Genomic DNA, 24,924 nt, shown 5'->3' with positions numbered 1-24,924 from the left:
TTGACAAATCTAACCGCATACATACTGCAATAAACACATCAAAGGCCAACAGGCTAACGTTATGCCATTTGTTGAGGGGTCGCTCACTGATCCCTGTATTTTTGTAAATCCTATGGACCTGCCGAACGGGTTAAGCACTTTTTTTTTCATATAGGGGAGAGCGGGGTATGTTGTCACACTTTTCACACTGTCTAACATTTACTGAGCACCATACATCAAAATGGTATAAATCTCATACCAAATGAAAGAAGGAAGTCTTGGGCACATATGTTGTATTCATAACATCTTTATATCTTATCTCATTACAGAGTTGTAGACTGTTGAATAGTGATTGTGCACTTGTGACAATTTGCCCCATCGGAGGGTAAGTTGTCACACTAGGGCGGGTAAGTTGTCACACTAGATTATCTAAAAATAAGAACACAACTACTTAATTGTGAATATTGATTTTAATTTTTAAACTCAAACCAAACTGGAAATATAAACATCCGTGCCTGGAGAATCTGGAAAAACAATTATTTCAATCCAAATAATGCACATTTCAATTAAGTGGCAAGACCACTTTACTTTGAACTTTGGTTCAAATGTTCTATGGCTTTCACATAAAACCAGATAACTGAATGGAACGCTGCAGATAACTTGCTTAACTTAACATGTTTAACCTCTGAACAAAACAGATGCCCTGTATGACTAATAGGACTCATCTCCAGAATCACAATTCTGACACACATAAATTGCCTGGCCTGAGGTGCATCGGCCCAATTGTTGCATTTTACACATTTTACCCAGGTCTCCTTTGGACGACTCTTTGAAAATGGCTCTACACAGACGAGGCAGAAGCACTCTTCATCATCTGATGATGACTCTTGCATGATTTTTCTTCTTTTAGCTGCCTTGTTTTTCATAGGTCCAGATTTCTGCTTCCCTTTCTTTTGAAACAGCTTTTTGCTAGATTGAGGCTTATTCTTTTCTATATCATGTTTTCTGAGCATGTTCGATGTGTTTGTTTGTACAGGGGCAAGTTGTCAGATGTGACGACTTGCCCCAAAGTCATTGAGACAACTTGCCCCATACTTACTTGTGTGCTAATGTTGTCTAAATCTCAAGTTTAGCTCATCATATCACTTTAGCTAAAGTATCAAAAGACACTTTACGGTCTCCTCTATTTTGTGCAAAATAATCATTTTAAACATTCACACCTAACAAAGTTGTATTGCATAAAATGTAAAGTGATTTTTTTTTACTTTTTAAGCAGAAAAATAAGAAAATTGTGCTAACCTCAGATTACAGTGATCTTGACCACATGTGAACAGGAAGTTGACTATAGAAGAAGAAGTCACATAAAGTGGCTATTTGATTTTTGAGATAGAGCCTCTAGTGTTGGAGTTATTAACAGTGTGACAACTTACCCGTGTGACAACTTACCCCGCTCTCCCCTACTGTGTTGAGCAAAAAGGCTGCAGAGTTTGACCAGCGGGAATCGGACGCACATCAGGCTGCCAGATTGTGTTGCTAACTCGCAATGTATAACTACTATCAGACCGGCGTTCGCAGCCTCAAAACACTGCCAGTCCACCGGGAAAAGTCCCGACTATCCCGATTGCCACGCTACTTGAATGGGCACGAAAGGCAGCCACAGGACAGTGGGAGGTGAACTACCAAACAGATGTCAGCGTCTGATAATGCAGAAAATTCGGTGAGAGGATCAAACAACGCTGTAGTTCTGTCACCAGACACGTAATAATCTCCATAAATACTAATATTTCTCTGTTTATGCTTCGGTCAGCGAATAACACTCTCAATCAGCCCTGCTGCCGCCATGTTTCCCACGTGAGAGGCCAGGCAATGGAAGTTGTTGGCCCCGCCTTGACGCAGTGATTCACAGGGCGGGGGCGTGGTCAACTCGGAATGCATTTTCAATTGAATTTTGCTACATCCGTTGCGCGCTATGTAAATGAAAATGCAATCCCAAGTTTCCCACCCATAAATGTAAATGCATTTAGGGAAAATTTCATTTAAACGATCATTTTGCTACAGTTTTTGCTTGACTATGTAAAGCACATCTTATCAACCAGCTAATACATTTCCAATTTAATTTTGCTACATCCATTGCACGCTGTGTAAATAAAAATGCAATCCCAAGTTTCCCATCCGTAAATGTAAATGCATTTAGGGAAATTTACATTTAAATGATAATTTTGCTACAGTTTTTGCTTGACAATGTGAATCACATTATATCAGTTCGGGTAATACATTTCCATTTTAATTTTGCAACTTCTAAAGCATTAAAATATGTATTTAAAACAGGGCTGTAGAAAATGGAAAATGTAAATTAAAGTATTACATTTTCATTTCTATTTTGCACCAAGGATTGCACATACATGCATGGAAAATGTAAACTTAAATACAGAAATGCATTGTCATTTTACATATTGCATTGTCATATTGCATATTACATTCTAAATTGAATTTTGCTACCCATATGCTTCCATATGAACCTGTGACGACGACTGTATTTTCGTTTTATCAAAAATGAATGAACGGCATCCATTTTAACCATAGTGCCTCGACTCGAGATGTGCGCGGATCGTCCGGTTGCCACGGCGCAGGCTTCACAGCGTTGCGTGTATCGTCCGGTTGCCGCGGCGCGGGCTTCACAGCGTTGCGAAGATCTTCCGGTTGCCCCGGCACGTGCTTCACAGCGTTGCGCAGGCAGATCGTCCGGATGCCAATGCCGCGGCGCGGGCTCCACCGCATTGCACGGATCGTCCGGTGCGGGTGCGCGGACTTATCTGTTTGTTTTTGAATCATACATGTGAAATTACTGATGTCATATGATACGCCGGTCTACACAGCTCAATGCGACGTCAAACACGTACCCAGTCTTTACTACCACAGGCACTTGTAACACTAACCAGACATCCAAATAGGCCAAAACCACAGAAAATAAATAAATAAATAAACCCGCAAGCGAGCGACCTGCAATTAAGAGCGACGTGTTGGAGACTCCTGCTATATAGTCTCACTATAATCTATATGTAATTTTTGTCTGAACATCAGATCACAATCTTACCTCAGTATCTTCAGTTTACAGTCAGGATTCTTCAGTACATCAGAGATCAGCTTCACTCCTGAATCGCTTAGATTATTATCATACAGATACAGTTCTCTCAGGTGTGATGGGTTTGATCTCAGAGCTGAAGTTAGAGCAACACAACCTTCATCTGTGATATCACACCTCCACAACCTGTAGAGAACAGAGACTTTATGTGAATTATCCAAAACTACAAACACAAATCTCTAACCTCCATCTCTTCATGTAATGTTCCTCTTTCAATCCCTCAGTAACTGAGACACTGTGTGTTTAAATGTCAAATAAATCCATCACACAGCTGACTATTAGTGTTAGATGTCCTAAACCACATGAACATTTCTTCATAAATCTGTATTGAGTTCATGACTCACACTGAATACATGATCTTATTTCCTCAAGTGTTTGTGTTCATAATGGACAAGATATTGTCTGACTCTCAGCTAACAGAAAAAAGTTCTAAGAACGTTCCGTGAAAGTTCCCAAAAACGTTCTGCCAACATAAAAAGTGTTCAGTTTTCTTGATGTTATAAGAATGTTTCTGGGTTGTCTGAACGTTAGATGAATGTTAGATTCTACCATTTTCAAACGTTATGTCAATGTCATGTTTTAATGTTCACACAATGTTTAAAACAACAACTGTTTTATAGACTTATTTGCTTGTTATGTAAATGATAGAGTAGGACTGGACAATATTTCAATATCAATATATCTCGCAGTATAATATTTTTCGATAACAGTGATATGGTTTCTAAACACATTTCCGAAATTTTTATACATTACGGCGTCCTGTGGCCGTTCATGTGTCACGTGTAAAAACGCATGTTAAACACAGGTCAAGGGGCTACTTCCCTCTTAAACGTGTGGTGTCTTGCAGTTAAAGGACAAGTTCGGTATTTTACACTTAAAGCCCTGTTTTCAGATTGTTTATGATGAAATAGAACGGTTTTGACAGAAACTTTGACACATGATGCTGGCCCGAAAACCCTCGGGTGCCTATTCTACCACCCCCCACCTCCACAATGGCTGTATAGGTGCACTGGAACAATCCTTCCTAAAATGCATTAAACTTTCGTTTACAAAGAGTGGTCAGGGGTGTTCACTGATATCACTGAAAAATCGCTGCAAAAGATGCTTTTCAACAGATGCTTTAGCATTCGTTGTAAACTTGTGGACCTATTTGCCTCACACCCGTATATTCTTCTGCTGAGAGCTTGAATAATAAACACACCAGCCCAGTTGGTGGCGATAATCCACCTTTGCCAATTGCAAGAATAGAAACAACATTTCCGGCAGCGGAGTAATACCGTACCTCACAGCACATCTAATACAAGTCAATGGAGTTGGACAAAAACTACGATAACAGCTGTTGGAAAGCATCTTTTGCAGCGATTTTTGTTTGAGCATATCAGTGAACACCCCTGACCACTCGCTGAGTTTCACGTCTTTGTAAATGAAAGTTTAATGCATTTTAGGATAGATTGTTTCAGTGCACCTATACACCAATTGTAGAGGTGGGAGGTGAAACAACAAACACCCGAAAATTCTCAGGCCAGCATCATATGTCTAAATTTCAGTAAAAACCATTCTATTTCATAATAAACAACCTGAAAACAGGGCTTTAAGTGTAAAATACTGAACTTGTCCTTTAAGCAACCATGAGCCGCAATCTCCGGGACGACAAGCAAATGGAATGCAGATTTAAATTCGCTGATCTGTACCTCGCACCAAATCATATCATTGACACCACCATGCGATCAATTAATTTATTCGGGACTTTGGAGTGTTTGCTCAGAGAAGAGCTGTCAGTCACTCAGAAGTATGAGAAGGAGGTGTGGGGTTAGTTCGCATCAAGTCACAGCTTCCAATGACGACATCATATAGAGAGGGAGAACAGGAGATGTAATGCACACAAACTAAATTACTGGTGAGAAAAAACAGGCTTAAGCCATAAGGTGCCAAGGTTAGAAAAGAATAAAGATGAGGAGAAAAGATACAAGTATGTATGCTGCTGTGTCATCTGGTTATGAGTAATATGTATAATATAATTAAATTTCTAGTATCAAATCACTGATTCTTGAAACTTTGGCAAAAACATGTCCCACTAAGAAAAGTGCTGATTCTGTTGGAAATTAATAACATTTTCATGAAGAAAAAGAATCAATGTTATAATCAGGGGGTCCTTTGCACATATGTAAGGTTCTTTTATAGGTTTATTTTTATTTTTTATTATTGATTATATGCTGGACCATTGCCTACAAAATCAGCTGTTCTCGGTTAAGAGATAATCATTTCAACTTGATTAAAAAAGCCAAAAGTAATAATTGAATTGAATAATATATTTACCACATGAAAGAGTACATTGTAATATGTATTAAAAACTACAAACAGTGAGTTTTGAACAATATTTACTATTATTTAGTGATTGCTCAAAATGTGTCCCACATATTCATCATCACCGTCAGATATTTATAAAAAGCAATAAAATCAGACAACTACAGAGTCAACTTCATTCCTGAGGACCCCATTTTCAAACCTTCAGCTCTACTGCATGCTTCAAGATCACTCAAGCTCCTGTATGTTTGATATTTTCTCTTAAACTTCTTCATATTTTGGACACTGCTACTGTGACAACCATAACATTTCAACACCGTCATCTTTGTATAAAAAAATATTAGATTAGATCATGAAATAAATGTATAATTTTTTACTATCTAGCTTGCTAAGCAATTACAAGTAAATCAGTAATTTTTATTTTTCTTACAGTATGTAACATTAAATACTACAATTATTTTAGGGTCACGTTGACTTATATTTTCTCCACATATTACTATAATAGCAAATTGAACAAAGACTAACACAGATGGAACTATAAAAGTCAATACTGTGACTGAATAAATCCATAATATATCAAAACAGAAACACAACCCGGTGGCCCAATTTATTTCAGAGGTTTGTTTTTGGTTCAGACATCCAATGAACGCATTCTTGGCAGTTTTTCCTGAGGCTTTTTTAATATGCATACCATTATAGTATTTATACCGTACCGACCGAAATGAAGAAGTATACAGCGATAAAAATTTTGGCCATATTGTCCAGCCATATGATAGAGAAACATTGCATTTTATTATTTTAAAATTTATAGGGGTGGTTTCCCAGACAGGGATTAGACTAGTCCTAGACTAAAGTAAATGTAATAGCTGTCCAAACTGAAAACAACTTGCACTGACATATTTTAAAATACATCAATGCCATTTGTTTTGCTTTAAAATGCACACAAGTAATGTTTTTAGTAAGGTGTGTTTGTTAAAACAATTTATATTTCATAATTAAACTAAGGCCTAGTCCTGGCTTAAGCTAATCCCTATCTGGGAAACCACCCATAAAACATTATTTCTGAATGTTGTGTAAAAATATTGCTGTAGAAAACACAATTCACTTATTAGGTTTAGATGTTGATGATTTGTTTCATTTAAAGTCATCATGGTGTTGATTAGTGTTTGTTTTAGTTGAACTCTTGACCCTTGACTTTTTGTTTGCTAGTTCTTCCCTGGTTGTGTTAACTTTGTGTATATAATAAAACACATTTGTTATGGTAATGTAAAGTTAGTGTAATTCTGTAGCAGTTGGTAGATAAGTTGTTGGTAGAAAAATGGTAGAATGTAACATTCATCTAACGTTCAGACAACACAGAAATGTTCTTAGAACGTCAAGAAAACTGGACACTTTTTATATTGGCAGAATGTTGGGAACTTTTTTGAGATTGACTGCTGATTTATGTACAACATTAAGAAAATGAATTTTGTTAGAAAAGATTCTTCCAAAGTAAAAGTTCAAATAAAATCATAAAATAATTAAATTAATTGTATTAAAGCAACACAATTGCACTGTTGTGCTTTTCAACCTCATGTGGGAGCCGTAAGCCAGTCTTACATGGAAAACTACATAGTGTTGCTTTAATATGTAAACAGTCATGTGATTGTTGTTAGTTTTACTTACTGGAGTTTTTTGGTTTCTTTAATCACAAGCTGCAGTCTCACAAGAACTTCATCTGCTTTATTTTCAGCTCCAATAAATTTATTTAGATCAAGTTCATCCAAATGCTGCTCAGACGTCAACAACACAAAAACTAAAGCTGCCCACTGTGAAGAGGAGAGTTTGGTCTTTCCTACTGATGAAGATTTCACATAATGTTGAATCTCCTGCAGCAGTGAATCATCACCCAGTTCATTCAGACAGTGAATCAGATTGATGGATTTCTCTGGAGACAGATTCTCATTCATCTTCTGTTTAATGTACTCAACAGTTTTCTCTTTCATGAAGGTGCGACTTCTCATCTGTGTCAGTAGATCCTGTAAGAGAATCTGATTGGACTCCAGTGAAAGACCCAGAAGAAAACGCAGGAAAAGATCCAGATGTCCATTCTTACTCTCTAAAGATTTATCTACAGCTCGCTGATGCAACTCAGATAAAAAAAACTGTTTTGATGATTTATGTTTAAATCTGGCCAAAATGTTAGGACTTTGATCAAACACATATCTGTTGTAGTTTGTGATGGAGATGTGAGCATAAAGAGCTGCTAGATGTTCCTGGATGCTGAGATGAACAAAGCAGTAAACTTTCCCCTGATACAAACCAAACTCCTCTCTGAAGATCTGAGTACACAATCCTGAGTACACTGATGCTTCTGCTACATCAATGCCACACTCTCTCAGGTCTTCATCATAGAAGATCAGATTGCCTTTCACAAGCTGCTCAAAAGCCAGTTTCCCCAGTTTGAAGATCATGTCTTCATCTTTCTTCTCATAGTCCTTCTGATGTTTGATGTTTGTCTGAATGATCAGGAAGTGTGTGTACATTTGAGTGAGAGTCTTGGGGATCTCTCTTCTCTCTGCTTCACTCAACATTCTCTCTAGAACAGTGACTGAAATCCAGCAGAAGACTGGGATGTGACACATGATGTAGAGACTCCTGGATGACTTCAGGTGTGAGATGATTCTGTTGGCCAGTCTCTTTTTTCTGATTCTCTTCCTGAAGTATTCCTCCTTCTGTGGATCAGTGAAGCCTCGTACCTCTGTGACTCGATCAACACACTCAGAGGGGATGAGATCAGCTGCTGCTGGTCTGGAGGTGATCCAGATGAGAGCAGATGGAAACAGATTCCCCTTGATGAGGTTTGTCAGCATCACGTCCACTGAGGTTGATTCACTTACATCACACAACCTCACACTGCTGTGAAAATCCAGAGACAGACGACACTCATCCAAACCATCAAAGATGAACAACACTTTATATTCATCACTGAAGATTTCCATTTCTTTTGTTTGTGGGAAGAAAAGATGAAGAAGATCTAAAAGACTGAGTGTTTTGTTCTTCATCAAATTGATCTCTCTGAAAGGAAGTGGAAATATGAGGTGGACGTCCTGATTCTCTTTCTCTTCAGCCCAGTCCAGAATGAACTTCTGTACAGAGACTGTTTTTCCAATGCCAGCGACTCCCTTTGTCAGCACACTTCTGATGTGTTTGTCTTGTTCAGGTAAAGGTTTAAAGATGTCATTACATTTGATTGGTGTCTCCTCTGTTGTTGTTCTTCTGGATTGTGTCTCAATCTGTCTCACCTCATGTTTATTATTGATCTCTCCACTTTCACTCTCTGTGATGTAGAGCTCTGTGTAGATCTCATTCAGTGATGTTGGGTTTCTCTTATTTGATGTTCCCTCACACAGACGCTCAAACTTCTTCCTCAGATTTGATCTGAATGTTTTTTGATGACAATGATAACTGTAAACAGATGCATGATACTATTACATAAATTATTACATAAGTTATAAAAACATGTAAACTAATATCATTTAAGTGATATCTGCTGAATTAAATAACAACATGATTCTTATACACTCTTATTTGATCTGAGTCTGATCCAGACAATATTATTTATATTAAACAGAAGACATTCAGACAATCTGATATAAATAGACTAGTCAACAGTTTGTGAACACATATTTGAGTATATTATCATATCTTTATCTATACAGAGCTGTTGTACCTCAGACCAGGTGATGTTTCTCTGTCCTGAAATGTTATTGACTGATTACTCTTCATGGACACACAACTGATCTCAGATGAGTCTGATCTCTTCTGCTGTAGATGTTTGTCAGATCTCTCCAGGTTTCTAGGAATTATTTCGCAGTAAAGTTTATTATATAACACATTTATACATAATAATAAGATTAACTTAAATGTAATATTTTCATTAATACTGCTTTCATTATTATGGTCCAGTTACAATCTTACAAATATCACTACTTCACTTTAGTGCTATTATTATTATTATTATATGATTATCATCATTCTATTAGGGAATAATTTTGAGTGCCTCCATGTACTTCATGTATTTCTGGAGAGGATTAAAGGTTATAGTTTGGAGTTGGAGTTTTATGTATTGCATTATTCTATTAGTAACAAAATACCTCCACATACTCCATCATAGACTGTGTTTATAATATAGTTTGACTCCTACTCATTACTTTACTTAAAGAAACAAACAGAGTAACTCATTTTACTTCATCCTAAACTATTAAAAACTGCTGTGCTTTTATTGTTCTTTGCTTTTTTGTGTGTGTGTTTTAGTTTCTGTTTTATGTGAAACTCTTTTAAAACAATGAACAATTGTGAAAAGTGCTAAATAAATAAAATTGACTTGACATATCATCATTTAAATAACTTTACACAGAAATTATAAAGAATTTAAAAGATACATAAAAGTCTAATTAAAATATCTTGCTGATCATGAGACAAATGTTGTACCTCAGACCAGGTGATGTTTCTCTGTTCTGGAATTGTATTGGTTTATGCATAGACGCATCACTCTTCATAGACAAACAGCTGACCTGAGATGAGTCTGATCTCTTCTGATGGTCTGATCTATAACAAGATAATATACAGATGTAGATGTTTTCATTCTTAGTTTAATTTGCATCAAGAAAGATATTTACAGCTATTTGATAATCTAATTACAAATTAATTGATCATATAAACATGCAGAATGTTATTTACATTAATAACAGTTTAAATTAAAGAAAGTGTGTTACTTGTAATTCACTTGTGTTTAGATAAAACATTTTGTACAGATTTGAATAAGAATACCTGACTCCTGGAGAATCATCTTCATCTCTTAATGTTTGTGAATCAGCCATGAATCATTCAGTCACATCAGTCTGATCTCCACTGATAAATCTGATCAACACCAAAACTCTGAATGAATCTGATCACCTCCACAGACTCTAAATGAATCTGATTCACCTCCACAGACTCTGAATGAATCTGATTCACCTCCACAGACTCTGAATTAATCTGATTCACCTTCACAGACTATTAATGAATCTGATTCACCTCCACAGACTCTTAATGAATCTAATGAATCTATGAATCATGATCATAGGTTTAATACTTTTATAAACCAGCACAAAGTCTAAACCTCTGAGTCAGTAGACAAGCATGTTTGTGTGTGTGTTTTAGTTTCTATTTCATTTGAAGCTGTTTTTAAACAATGAACAATTGTGAAAAGTGCTAAATAAATAAAAATGACTTGATATAGCATCATTTAAATAACTTTACACAGAAATTATAAAGAATTTAAAAGATACATAAAAGTTATAAATCAGCACAAAGTCTCTGCACTACTTTTGACAAAATCCATTCAGTCACTGAGCTTTAATAAATATTAGTCATGTTTTAAAAACGATAATAGATGATACTGTTTAGATGAATATAAAAGTTTAATTTTACTATTAACTGTAATAATGATAATGATTTTATTAGAAACATTGAGTCAAGTAACACTTACCTTCGTCAACATATTTCTACTCAAAGTGAACAAGGACACGTAAGTGACTTTCAGCGAATGCAGACACATTAAAACTGGTGTGTAAAATGGTGAGAGATTATAAAACACACCTGTTTATGACTTAAAGCAGTAAGAGATCAAAGTACGGTCCAAAGTCCCTTCTGTGCCGCTGCTGGTGTTAAGTATTAATGTCAGGATTATTTATTGAATATAAACAAAGATGAAGATAATTTGGTGATTAAATTCCAGCTGAATATTTATGTATGAATGCATATGTGAGTAAATCAATGTTTGTGTGAAATAATGAAAAATATGCACAAAAAAACACCTAGATAAATTAATTCATATTTATATGAAGCACTTACTACTAGATGTACTGTATGTTATATATTTATTATATAGGCTACACACACACACACACACACACACACACACACACACTGTGTAATATGCAAATTATCCAACCTTTATAAGAAAAGTATTATAAACAATTTCATACGCAATCCTTCAGAACATTAGAAACATGTGTTGTTATTTTATTTTGCTTGTTTTTTAATTAGAGTAGAAAGATTGGATACATGTATTAGACAGATTTTAATTGATTTAATACTTTATTGAACAACAACACTCAACATGAAGTGTTTAAAATTATTAAAACACAAAAATCCCATAGCCTTATTTCCATTGTGGTCCTTAAGATATAAAACATAATAAATACAGTACCCTTTGGTGCATGATTTGCAGAAGAGCTCGGAGACAAAGAACAAAGAAACTTTGTCATATACTGTATATATAAACATAATTTAAGGGGCGCTCCTAGTAGATGTCAGAAATCAGAATCACAAATAATCCTGAGGTATTTACAAGACTTTCAGAACAGAACTGATGTGTTATACAGAGTTATTCCTCCTGTAGCATCATGACCACTCACTGTTAAACCCTCCATGGGTGTTTTCTGAGTAAAAGTCTTGCATCTCTCCTCGTTTCCAACATAACCTAGAGGATTCATAAGAAAATGGAGACATTAATACATAAATTACCTTAACAGTTGACAAGCATGCACAGACATATTCCCATTGCATTTTGCCATGAACCTAACAGTGATCAAAATTTCATGCTTAATTTTCATGCAGTTATTGTTCACTTCATTGCAGTGTCGGCTGCAGTGTAAACATTTTCTAAAATTCCTGCGATGGCTCAGAATTTGTTCTCCATTTAGTTACACCTGTATATTGAAATATAGTGTGACTGTCCACCAGACTTCTGAATTTAAAACAAACCAAAGAGAGATTTAACAATGCAGCATCATCCTCCTCCAGGACCACGTGATGAAGAATTTCTGACAGGACAGCATCTGGCAACTATTGGGTATTATAAACAAACCCAAAAATGACCTCAAATTTCCAAACATCACAGCCTAACCTCCCTAAAAACAGCAATGCATTGTATGGGAGCAGATAATAGGCTACTTAAAACATGTATAGGTATTTGCCATAAAGCTACTATAATAGTTAGTGAAGATAAAGACTTTCAGTGTCTGTGTCTGTATTATTGAATGTGCTGCTATCATCAAGATGTTCAAGATGAATGTTCTCTGATGTTCTGCACTTCTTTCTCCTGCAGTTCTGTCTCCTACTTGAATGCTTCCAACATGGTTGATGTGCACTGCTTCTTCATAAAAATAAAAACAAATTAATTCACTAAGGTTGTATAAAAGGCTCTGACATTTCTGGGTGTCTGTCACTTTAAGACTCTTAATGTGGGAAGTTTAGTCTACCGTGTTGTGTAGCTTCTTCAGTCCTTTTAAATGATCCAGCTTTCAATATTCATGTGTTGAGTTAATGAAGAAAAGTAAGTGACTGTTTGTTGTGTTGTGTATGTTGTATAATTTCCCTGCATTAACACGTGCTCAGTGATGAGTGAGATTATAATTAAATGATTATAGCGATAGATCAATGTTTATGCTGTAAAACACTGTAGGAAATAATAAGTTAACTGATGTGAGTCTTCTGATGTATAAGTTACAGGGACGGATTGGCAATCTGTGCGTTCTGGAAAAGTCCAGAGCGGCCGTTCAATGGAGGGCCGTCGCCCGACCGTCTGCAAAATGTCTAATAACGCAATATGAATAGCCAACAGCAGGGGCACTAATACAATCACTTATATGCTGCTACTTGTAAAAAAAAAACGAGAAAGAAGAGTCGGCCTACTGGCCGTGATTGGTCCACGGATTCCCGGAATTCGCGAGCCTGACCATCCACAGCCTGGTCATGATGAGGGACAGACAGAGTTAACTTCACACCAGCAAGAGGTCATGTAAGTGCCAGTAGTAGCAGGACACGTGACATTATAATATAATGTACATGATATAAAAAAGGAAAATTAACGTAATGCGCAACTACTGTTAGAGAGAGACGTGATGTGACTGTGTGTGCGCTTGCGTGTGTGTGTGTGTGTGTGTGTAAGAGAGAGAGAGAGAGAGAGAGAGAGAGAGAGAGAGAGAGAGAGGCGTGGGCGCAATTGAACAGTGAAAATGTAAAAACAATACATAGGCTATACTCTGTCATTTTGTTCATATGGGACATCATTCAAACTGCAGAGTGTTGTATACAGTCGCAATAAGACAAAACACGTGCTTTTGTCAAACTGTAAACTCTTGTCAAACTGTAACCTACAACTGTCATCTAACCAAAATCACACACACACAAACACCAAAGCAAAAAGTATTTATCCAATCGCATTTAAAAACAGTCTGTGGGTGGACATTCATGGTATTGCATTGGTTTTCATTTCTTTCATTGACTTTATTGTATATGAGAGGTTGTAGGGAGCTCACATTTTCTGCTACAATGAAGGTATTGAATTAAACGAGAAAATATCAGTAATGCATTGCTACCACTCTAAACATGCTAATATACAAGAAAGGGGGCTAAATAATTGTCAAAATATTAGTTTAACCAAAAAAATCCTAGCTTGCACTTTCCTCCATCAGTGTGCAGTTTTCCCTTGTCTTTTATATTTGTGTTTAGTATTGTGAAAATGCAAAGACCTGGTGGTTGTTTGTGAAAGCATTACAGACAAAATTAATAGGGCCTAGTCATTTTCATTATTTCACAGCCTTATTATACATCAAAGTGTATGACATTGACAAAATATTAAATAACCTAGCCAGGACATCCTTGTGTCTGTTGCGCACGGCTAGGGGCGAATGGCCGGATGATGGGCCTATTTGGGAAAAAGTCCAGGGCTATTTTTTAGCCCCAGTCCGTCCCTGATAAGTTATGTAGTAACATTCATAATATTGAGTTAAACCGAGTTAATATCGTGCTGAGGAGACCATGTGCAAGCTGTTGGTGTAGTAGTCTTGTCTGTCCAGAGGATGTCGCTGTTTTCCTTCTGTAAACCATTTTAATACAGTTTCATGCATACTGGTCAGTAAGATAGATGAAGCTCCTTATATTAAGAGTCATTTCCCTGTTTATGTAATTGTAGATTATGTTTAAAGGGGCATATTAATGTTTATTGAGATATTTATGTTTGATGATCCTGATTTGTATTATATGTGTGGATTTATTATTTACGTTGCATAGCAGTTTAAGTACTGTAACTGTTTAAATGTCAGTACCTAATGGTGATTTATTTGCTTTTTTATCAGACTATAATGACAATACTGAATATTGAAATGTTCTGAAACTCAATACAGTTAAGAGAAGAAAATACATTTCCTCGTCTTTATTTCTGTGTCCTGACCGATACACCATCCTGTTTACTAGCTGAAAACCTTAATGAACTAGCCCTATTAGATTACTTCAGTAACATAAGTTAGTAAGATTTTGGAAATGTAATAGCTTCTTACCTGTAATTGTTATAGTAAAACGAAAAAAGAATCAATAATTGATGGATATCACACAATTGGGCTTGGGAGGACATCATAGACAGATTGGACAAGAAACTTGATCCGAAATGGCTCTGCTTTCCAGATCTCTGCCCAGGTTATTCTGTGTGGATCTACATGTTCCCACCTGGTCCACGCTCCTTGTTTGGACATGCCAGCCATTTTGGTATAGCGTTCTTCCTCTACCTCTGCTCGAATCTCGTCCTGAATCAATCTGCACCTCTCTTTTCCACGAGCCAGATCGTAACATGGCTTGGGAAAACAACCAAGACCCGCTCGTCTCGTTGCCACTGAGCCCACCATCGTTTTGTGCCTTAGTCAAGCCTCTGCTTTAGTGACTGCTTCCTGCGCCCCACAAGAATTCCTGCTGCTGCGACTTTTCTGTCTCTGGAGTCCCTGTACATCAACACCTTTCTGGAGCAGGTGACTTTGAACTCCTCTGTTAGTCCACTCAAAGGAAGATGCAGCTTGGTGGAATGGCTATACAGGGCAATGCTGCTCAAGGACCGAGGGAGCCCCAGCCATTTTCTGAGGAACTGGCTAATAGACTTCTCTAGATCCTCGACTGTTGATGTTGGTACCTCATAGACTAGCAGGGGCCAGAGTATTCTTGGCAAGACTCCGTGCTGCTAGATCCAGGTTCTAAATTTTCCGGGATCTGTCAATCACTGTGAGCCAGGTAGTCAGGTCGCGCTGGGTTTGTTTTATGGCAGTTGAGTCCTTCAGGGAGCTATCAAAGATCTTCCCCAGGCTCTTGACTGGTTTTTCAGTCACCGATGGAATCATGGTCTCTCCCAGGGCAAAGCGGAAACGGTCGGACACTTTACCCTTCTTTAAAACCAGAGACCTGGACTTAGTAGGCTTGAAGCTCATTCTTGCCCAGGAGATGAGCCGTTCAAGCCCCTGGAGGAGCCATCTGCACCCTGGAACTGATGTTGTCATCACTGTTAAGTCATCCATAAAGGCTCTTATAGGGGGCTGACAGGTCCCAGATCTTGACTTGGGCCCTCTGCATTCCACCTCTGCCGACTTTACAATCATGTTCATAGCCAGTGAGAAGAGAGATACGGAGATTGTGCAGCCGGTGATTATCCCCTTTTCAAGTTGATGCCAGGAGGATGTTATTTGCCCTGAAGAGACTCGCGCACTGAAGTTGTCGTAGTAATCCATGATGAGGTTGCAAATCTTGACAGGACCATGCTGTCTTACCAATGCGATTTTGACGAGCATTTTCCTCCATTTATTACTCCGATTGTAATACTATGATGTTTTCTTCAGAACTGGATATTATATATATAGATAACTGTGTATCTACTGATATGAACAAGAGCAAAATATGAAAGTGTGTTTATAAAAGCAGGGTACATATGAATGTCCATGTATACCTATAGTACAGTAGTAACATCTGAAATATCAGTATGATTGAAAACTTTACTTTTCAGGATAATTATCAGACATTAAACATTAAAAGATGTAAAGAAAACTCCGCCTCCACTGCCACCTACAGGACATTTGTGTTATTGCAGTTATTCTGCAGTGTGTCATAGACAATAGAAACATTATTCACAGTTTCTTTATTTTCTCCACTGAAATCTAAAGTGTGTGTTGAATGTGCAGATGAATGAAATGTATAAGATAACTGATGGTGCTGTTCTCAGATCAGATGCAGGGACACTGAGAAACATCAGCACCAGCACATCCGGCCTGTATCAGTGCACTGCGTCAAACATCATAGGAAAGAGCACCTGTGTCCTTAACCTGCAGGTTGTAGCACATAAGTGTGTAAGGAGAGACATTACAGACACAAAGACTGTCACATGATCAGATATGAGGTCTGATCACAGCTCTGTCTCGTATCACAGCTCAGACACAGAGTGTGGGTCTGATCACCGGCCGGCACCATCAACACGAGCGTTCTGGCTGTGATCATCTGATGTCTGCTGGTCACGCTCTTCTACTTGAGAAATAAAAACAAATATGAGGAAGATCCCAATGAGATCAGGTGACTCTTCATCATCACAATCAATTTCATTTGCTCTTATCAGAGTTACAGATGATTTGTTCATGGCTGATTACAGCCTAAACTAGTAAGTTTAAACCGTACTAGCGAGCAGCTCCAACATAAGATTTAAACAACAAAATAGAATAACTAGATGAAATGAATGAAATGAATATAATATAACTAAATGTATATAAAAATAGAAAAGATTTAATGAAATATGTAATAAATTAAATAAAAACAAATAATAAGCTGGACATCTGAAAGTGGGTTATGGCACCACAGGTGTACAGCTGTAAAATGCAGTCCTGATCAGCGACACCTATCTGTCAGGTGTGATATTGATCAAGGTGAACAATTATTTTGTCTTTGATGTGAAGGGACAGTTTGTTGCTTTATCGCAGCACAGTCAATGTGTAAAGACCTTTTTCTGATAATTTGTTCAAACTGTCTTTTTTCATGTAAGTATCAACAAATCAAAGGATTTGGCTTTGATTCCCTAAGAAAATAAACACTGATAAATATAAGTATAGCTTAAATTCAATGCAAGTCCCATAGATAAAAGCATCGGCCCAATATGTAAATGTTTTTTACTGCTAAGACGACATAATTTAAACTTGACTCATAGCACTAAAGCAAACACACAAACACAGACACACACACACACACACCTGTTGCAATAGTTACTTTATTAACTTATCGCACAATTATTAAACATGACCTTGAAGATTTGTTGAGAGATGAAATATTGCCATAGTGTTTACCAGGACCGGAGTGGGGCCACTTTTCAGCCCGGGAGCTTCAGGCCCAAGACCGGCCCACTTTTTACATGGTGGAATTCCAAATTAGCACTTTTGCCAAATTGGATAAACGAAGCGACAGTTCAGCTTTTACTTTGGTGTAGTTTTAATAATACCATGATTTAACAAATAATGTAAAGGTTAAATAATAATGAAATAATAATATACTTATTCACTACAAAAAATAATTAGCAATTAAAATAAAATAATAATACAAAGTAATTTTACTGCATAAACAGATCAAGCTTGAGTTTTGTTATCAATATTAAACTGCATAATATTTGCAAAGTCTATGAATCGCCATGAGTGATATATACACAAGGCTAATATTTTCATTCAATTTTATATTTTGCCTGTGAATAGGTAAACAACGGTATAATTAAGTTGCTAATGCTATCATTACTAGACCTCTCTCTCTTTGCCTGTTACCACTTGTGTTTGTCCTCTTGATAATAAATTGGTAATTATGGTGTGGTGATGGTGCAGTGGATAAGACACACGCCTTTGGTGTGAGAGACTCGGGTTTAAATCCACTGTAACACACCATTGTGTCCCTGAGCAAGACTCTTAACCCCTAGTTGCTCCAGAGGCGTGCGACCTCTGACATATTTATGTAAGTTGCTTTAGATCAGTGGTCTCAAACTCCCGGCCCGCGGGCCATTTGCGGCCCGCCCTCCCCCTCTCTGCGGCCCGCGTCACCCTTCAACAATATAACGTAATCTGGCCCGCAGAAAGATTATTTAAATTAGTTTTTTTTATTTAAACGTTTAAGGGTCCGGTCACATGTCGCGTCTAACAACGCGAGTTAAAACGAGTCGAGGCGTTTCTTAAAGTATGTTTACTTTTCAAAGTGCTTGCTTGGGAGCGGAGGTTGCGCAGGGTGGGATCGCGTCATCCGTTGCTAAGCAGCCACGAGCGCGCGCTCCGTGATGGCGAGGGTAACGGAATGCGTGATCGGATTTTAATTCCTCTCGCGTCAATCATTTGTCACAATGCGATCAGTTCATCTGATCGCGACTTTGTAGTGTTTGTCCAGATAAGATTTGTTACTTCCGGGTGGATACTCTGTTACTCAGAGAAGAGCTGCTGTGCGGTTATTACCGTAGTTCACATCAAGTCACAGCTTCTAATGGAGACACCGCAGTGGGAGATGTAGTGCAACAGTTTAATATTAAACTACGGATGAGAAAATGACCCATCAAAGTGCCCAGGTTAGGAAAAGAGGAAAGATGAGGAGAAATTACAGAGGATACAAGTATGTACACTTCTATATGAAATATGAAGTATAATACATTATTATCTTGCTTGCTTATACATAGAGCAGTATTATTTATTTTTACTGTCCAACTAGCTTATGTAACATTGACTACCCATCCAAATGTTTTAGGATCACTTTCACTTATTAATATTTTTCTAAATATAATAGCAAATTCATTAAAACGGTGGAATTACAAAAAGGAACAAAATAAAGTCAATACTATGAGTGAAAACAGTCAAAAACAAATAAAAACAGAAACACTTACTGTTGGTACATTTTTTATAATAGTTTATAAATGTATAGGAATTAAATTTGTTAGTTTTAAAAGGCCTTAGTTAATAATTCAAAGCCTAATAAGGTTAAAAAAATATTTACTTACTTTTATAAAATAATGTATATTAAAAAATAAAAAACACTGTTTATATATTTTCAAGTATTATTATACATTAAAAAATATTTTAAAGAAATATTGTAATTTTTTGAACGTTAAAATAGCTCTGCGGCCCTCTGATGAAATGTCAGTCTCAGAAATGGCACCAAGCCAGTTTGAGTTTGAGACCCCTGCTTTAGATAAAAGATTTTTGCTATTCATTTGGAGGGGGGTCCTTTTTCATGTTTCAGCACATGCCCATCAAAAGATTTGTGAATGGCCCTGGCAATGAGATTTTTCAACTGCCTGTGATTAAGAGCATGTGTGTGTTTAAAATTGAAAATTTCCAGCACAGATTTCATGATGTGATCCAAGTTCAGCTTTTTAGACACCAAGTGATTCTAGTGAATAATACAATGAAACGTCCAAAATTCAGGAAAACGGCCTCCAGTTTGCTTTATCCATTGATCACAAAAAGGGTTGGAAACCCCGGCCCTGGTTTAGGCCATATCTCAGTTTTTAAACTTGTGTTTGTCGTGTTCAACAATAACAATACCTAATAAATATGCATTGTTTTAGAGAGAGCAATATTTAGGCTATTCTTTAAACATTTTATTTATCAATCAATTTTATATCCCAACTGGCAGATTTACTTTATTGTGGTGTTAGACTTCAAAGTTAAACATTGTTAAAGGGGACATATCATAAAAATCTGACTTTTTGCATGTTTAAGTGCTATAATTGGGTCACCAGATCAGCTCATTTGCATTTTAAAGGACACACATTTTTGCTCAAACCATTAAAAAGTGTCAATTTTAACATGTTATAATAAATTATCTGTGGGGTATTTTGAGCTAAAACTTCACATATGTACTCTGAGGACACCAAATATGTATTTGTGAAATGTCCCCTTTAAGGAAATGAATCAAGTAAAAATGAACCAACCCGTACTGTATGTTTCAGGATCACAGCGCCACCAATGTGTGGGTTTAGTTTCTTTATTTTCACATTCTGACTTTCATTATTTGCAATGTTTCCAGTTCCGTCTTTAGAAGTTATATTTTTTTAAAAGAGGAGGATTTTGAAAAAAAGCTTGATATGCACTTTTGCAGTTTTTTTTGCAGTCAAAGTCAAATTTGTTAAATAACAATGAAATGACTAAATGACATTTATAGAAAAGAATTTATTCAGTGTCTACACTTATTAACCGTTTCAATGCCAGCACAATGGAATAACTAAATATTAAAAGTTGACTGGATTGACCTTAACTTTAGTCGTATAGGTAAAGCCTCAAAAAGTGTTTGGTTTGCCCAACCGACAGGGGGCGTCATTGACAGTGGCGTGTTTACCCACCAAGCAAACCACGCAATTGCATGGGGCCCCGCGGGCTTGGGGGGCCCCCTACTGGCCACAAGGTGTGCGAAAGTATGTTACATTTATTCAGACCCAAATCTAAGGATAAAGCATGCACGAGCAAGATATGTGCGAGTCTGTACGCAGAATAATATTTCCGCGCATCCTTGTGAGGGCTCATATAGGCTACTTCATGAGCGAAACTCTACGGGAAAACGCACCTCTGCTCAGCGCTCACAAATGCAGCCACACAAGTGCTGGAATGAGCGCTCCCTCGACTCTCTCTGCTCTCGTAACTGCACAACATTCACTCTATGGTCAAGTTTACTTTAAAGACTTTGGGCTTCACACCTGTGATTGGTGACACGCATTTTTTGTTCCACGCTCGTACAGGTATAAACATGATAAAGACACCACGCAGGGGTTTTAATCATGTCGAAAATAGATAAATCATATTCTGTATCTCATTATTGGCATCAAATCTCATCTTTAATGTTTGTCTAGTCTATATGCTTGTTGTATCTCACAGTAAGTTTGGTTTTACAATATGAACATGAGAGTTATGTGATTCCCATCCATAAATTCAAGCAATAACCAACTTACAATGTTGTTTGCTGGTGTTTGTTAGTTCAGCTTGTTAGATCAGTCTGAATCATAATCTAAAGCTTCCTCTTTTTCCTTATTTAGTTTTTTTAGTAAGATGTCAGACATTGAAGTTGCAGTATTAATTACATTGTTTGAAATACATCCTGTAAGACATTTGCGAGCAAAAAATATATCTGAGAGGGGCGTGAAACATTTTTTAAACCAAGAATTTTTGTCATACCAAACTGTAACAATTTAGTGTTATTTTAAGCAGTGTAAAACAAAATAAATACGCTTTATATATATCTCACTTAATTCTATATACTGAATATTATTGTTGTGCAATTCAAATGAAAAACCTTGGGCAATGCTGGGGCATGGGGGGCCCGGTTCTTGGACTTTGCTTAGGGCCCCCAAAATGGTAAACACGCCACTGGTCATTGACTTACATTCAAAACAATTCATTTCACCTTGTTTTATAAGCTTATCAAACATTAGATGCAATATTTGTCCTTTTCGAGCACGATAAGCGATATATAGAAATCTTTAAGGTGACTGTGTCTGATGCACATGTTGTAATGCACACATGAAATTGTTTAAAACTGTTTATTTACAATCTGATTTGCATAGGATAGGCCTAACAAAATAACATTAACAAAATCTGTAAATTGTTTACTTAGTGTACAAATAAAACACATTTACATAACAGTTTATGAATAACTTACTTATACACTTGTATTAGCATATTTCAAACTTTATTTAGACTTCAGATTTATGATCTGATATATTCACTACTGTAATGAACATGAATGTACAGTAATTTGTTTACTGTTTTAAGTAGTTAAAATTCACAATTTATATAAAAAAACAAAGCATAAGTGTAAGAGACTTTAAAAACAGTGACTTTATTTTTAGATAATTTCTTATTAATTGAAATGTTTTAAGGGATGCCAGTATGGCGCCTCAATCGATGGCTTTTATTATTATTATTATTACAACAATCAACTGTGTTATTGGTTAAAGAACCCCTATGTAAATATGCTGTCTTTACATCCATTTGATGAACAATGTGTCACGGTAGGATAAGTCCATCGTGACTTTCTGTGTTGTGTTTGTCTGTATGACTGAGTTGTGCGTGTGCGTGTCTGATCACTAATGATCTGAGTGAGTGCAGGTGTGCGTGATTGCTTTACTCCAGCTGGCGGTAGTTACTCAGACGGCATATATACTCACCCATTCTCTCTTCTCACTGCCAGATGATTATGCTACGTGTCTTACCAGTCTTATCGTGTTCGTGTGTTCCCTTGGTCTCGTCTTCGTGTGGAGTTCTGCCTGTTTGTGTATCCGGTTTCCTCCGACACTCTGAATTCACCCACGAGCACCAGGATCAGTCACCGCAGCCTTTGTCTGTCTTGAGATTTCAATCATATCATCTGTGTCATCTGTTTAATAAACTGTGTTCATTTAATCCTGCATTTGCTTCCTGATTTACACCTCCAGTCATCACAGAATCATCTGGCCACCATGGAAGCAGCAGGTAAAGGATCCCCGGCTCGGTTTGAAGAGTTTATCACCGCTCCCATACATCGTTTTACCACTCAGGATAACCGGATTGAGGAACTGAGCCGGGGAATGAAGGACATGACAGACAAAGTGTCCGAGCTCACCCAGGCGATCCAACAGCTGACGCTACCCACTGCGCCACCCGCACCGTCTGTTCCTCGGGCGCTTCCCGGCAGGAACCAAAATTATCCACGCCAGAAAAATACGCAGGTGATCCAGAATGCTGTAGACCATTTCTATCTCAATGCTCTCTTCATTTCTTTCTTCAGTCCCAGACCTACACTACGGAGGAGAGCAAAGTGGGATTCGTGTTATCTCTGCTGACGGGAAAGGCGGCGCGTTGGGGAACAGCGGTGTGGGAGAACCACGACCCGTGTACCCAGAACTTCGAGGCGCTTTCCGCGATGATGAGGAAGGTGTTCGATCGATCCGCGGCAGGAAGAGACGCGGCTAGGAAGGTGGCCGATCTGCGTCAGGGTACACGTTCCGTCTCTGATTATGCCATTGACTTTCGTACGCTTGCTGCGGACACGCATTGGAATGAAGAGGCGCAGTGGGATATTTTCCTGCATGGGTTAACCGGCCGCATTCAACGCGAACTTCAACATGGGGAGATTCCAGCCTCTCTTAATGGTCTTATTGATGCCGCCATCCGAGCAGACATTCGATTGAGGACAATTCCTGCTTACGACGATGAAGTTTTGTCTCACGCTGTTCTGGAGAGACCGCCCTCGTCGAGAGAGACTGCAGCCGGTTCCTCCCTGTCCGATCCGGAGCCCATGCAGGTGGGTCGAGCTCGGCTTTCCGGGAGGAGAGAATTCGCCGTCGATCACTGGGGCTTTGCCTTTATTGCGGAGAGGCTAGGCACCTACTCCATCGGTGTCCGGTAAAAGGCAGCGCCCGGGAGTAGTTCTGGGGTTACTTTCGGGCGGAATCTCTTCAGCAAAGACCCCTTTAACATCTACCCTCCTCCCGGCGAAGCTGCGGTGGCGTAACACACATCTCACCTGTGACGCACTACTGGACTCGGGAGCCGAGGGGAATTTAATCGACCACCACTTTGCACGTAAGCTCAAGGTTCCGTTGTCAGCTCTTTCCAAACCCATCTCACCCTTCGCACTCAATGGAAGTGAATTATCTGTCATCACTCACATCAAGGATCCTGTCACCATTTGTATTTCTGGCAACCATTCTGAGACTTTGCAGTTTTATGTCACGGTTTCCCCTCTGGCTCCCATTGTACTTGGACATCCTTGGCTGCTTAAACACAACCCATCTGTCAACTGGAGGCTAGGAACTATTACCGGTTGGAGTGAAGCTTGTCATAAGTCTTGTCTTGTCTCTGCTTGTATACCTGTCTCTGCGTCTGTGTTTCAGGAGGAGACGATGGACTTGACTAACGTGCCCGCGGGGGATCACGACCTGAAGGGGGTGTTCAGTAAGTCCCGAGCCGCTTCTCTACCTCCACACCGTCCCTATGACTGTGCCATAGAGTTACTGCCAGGTACGTCTCCGCCTAAGGGCAAACTTTACTCTCTTTCTGTTCCTGAGATGGAGGCCATGGAGAAATACATTTCTGATTCTCTAGCAACCGGGTTCATCCGCCCTTCCTCATCTCCAGCGGGGGCGGGGTTCTTTTTTGTTAGTAAGAAGGATGGGTCCTTGCGTCCTTGTATTGATTACTGAGGGTTGAATAACATTACGGTAAAGAATACTTATCCTTTGCCGTTAATGTCTTCAGCTTTCGAGAGGTTGCAAGGAGCCTCCGTTTTCACAAAATTGGATTTACGCAATGCTTATAATTTGGTCCGCATAAGGGAGGGGGACGAATGGAAAACTGCTTTTAACACCCCTCGTGGCCATTTTGAGTACTGCGTGATGCCTTTCGGGCTATCTAACTCGCCGGCAGTTTTCCACGCACTCGTTAATGACGTGTTGCGAGACATGGTCGACCAGTTTCTGTATGTTTACCTGGATGACATACTGATTTTTTCTACGTCTCTCCAGGAACATGTGCAACACGTACGACAAGTGCTTCTAAGGTTGCTAGAGAATGGGCTTTTTGTCAAGGCGGAGAAATGCGAATTTCATGCACAGTCTGTTTCCTTTCTAGGGCACATCATTTCGACTGAGGGTGTCCGTATGGATCCGGAGAAGGTTAAGG

The 24,924-nt window shown here is 38.2% G+C and overlaps 3 protein-coding genes across 3 annotated transcripts in view; all 3 read right to left on the bottom strand.

Annotated features, from left to right (window-relative positions):
• Nucleotides 1-24,924, bottom strand: part of LOC141361723 (protein NLRC3-like) — an 843,841-nt gene that overhangs the window by 359,058 nt on the left and 459,859 nt on the right. The window lies entirely within an intron of this gene.
• Nucleotides 1-24,924, bottom strand: part of LOC141361548 (uncharacterized) — a 76,920-nt gene that overhangs the window by 33,013 nt on the left and 18,983 nt on the right. The gene's annotated exons all lie outside the window — the stretch shown is intronic.
• On the bottom strand, nt 7,087-10,520 carry LOC141361549 (protein NLRC3-like). The gene is made up of 4 exons (XM_073863036.1): nt 10,238-10,520; nt 9,899-10,015; nt 9,138-9,263; nt 7,087-8,872 (listed from the first exon to the last, which is right to left on the bottom strand). The coding sequence occupies exons 1-4, from the start codon at nt 10,285-10,287 to the stop codon at nt 7,087-7,089; spliced, it is 2,079 nt and encodes a 692-aa protein (XP_073719137.1). The 5' UTR covers nt 10,288-10,520.

Source organism: Misgurnus anguillicaudatus, chromosome 24 (genome assembly GCF_027580225.2).
Source record: "Misgurnus anguillicaudatus chromosome 24, ASM2758022v2, whole genome shotgun sequence".
Classification (NCBI taxonomy): domain Eukaryota; kingdom Metazoa; phylum Chordata; class Actinopteri; order Cypriniformes; family Cobitidae; genus Misgurnus; species Misgurnus anguillicaudatus.
This window is presented reverse-complemented; position numbering and strand designations above follow the sequence as displayed.

Excerpts from the sequence above, each read along its gene's own strand:
- LOC141361549 (XM_073863036.1), bottom strand. The coding sequence starts at position 10,287 with ATGGCTGATTCACAAACATTAAGAGATGAAGATGATTCTCCAGGAGTC. Across the intron at positions 10,016-10,237 it reads GATGATTCTCCAGGAGTCAG|ATCAGACCATCAGAAGAGAT; the intron begins GTATTCTTATTC and ends ATCTTGTTATAG. Across the intron at positions 8,873-9,137 it reads GAAACATCACCTGGTCTGAG|TTATCATTGTCATCAAAAAA; the intron begins GTACAACAGCTC and ends ATCTGTTTACAG.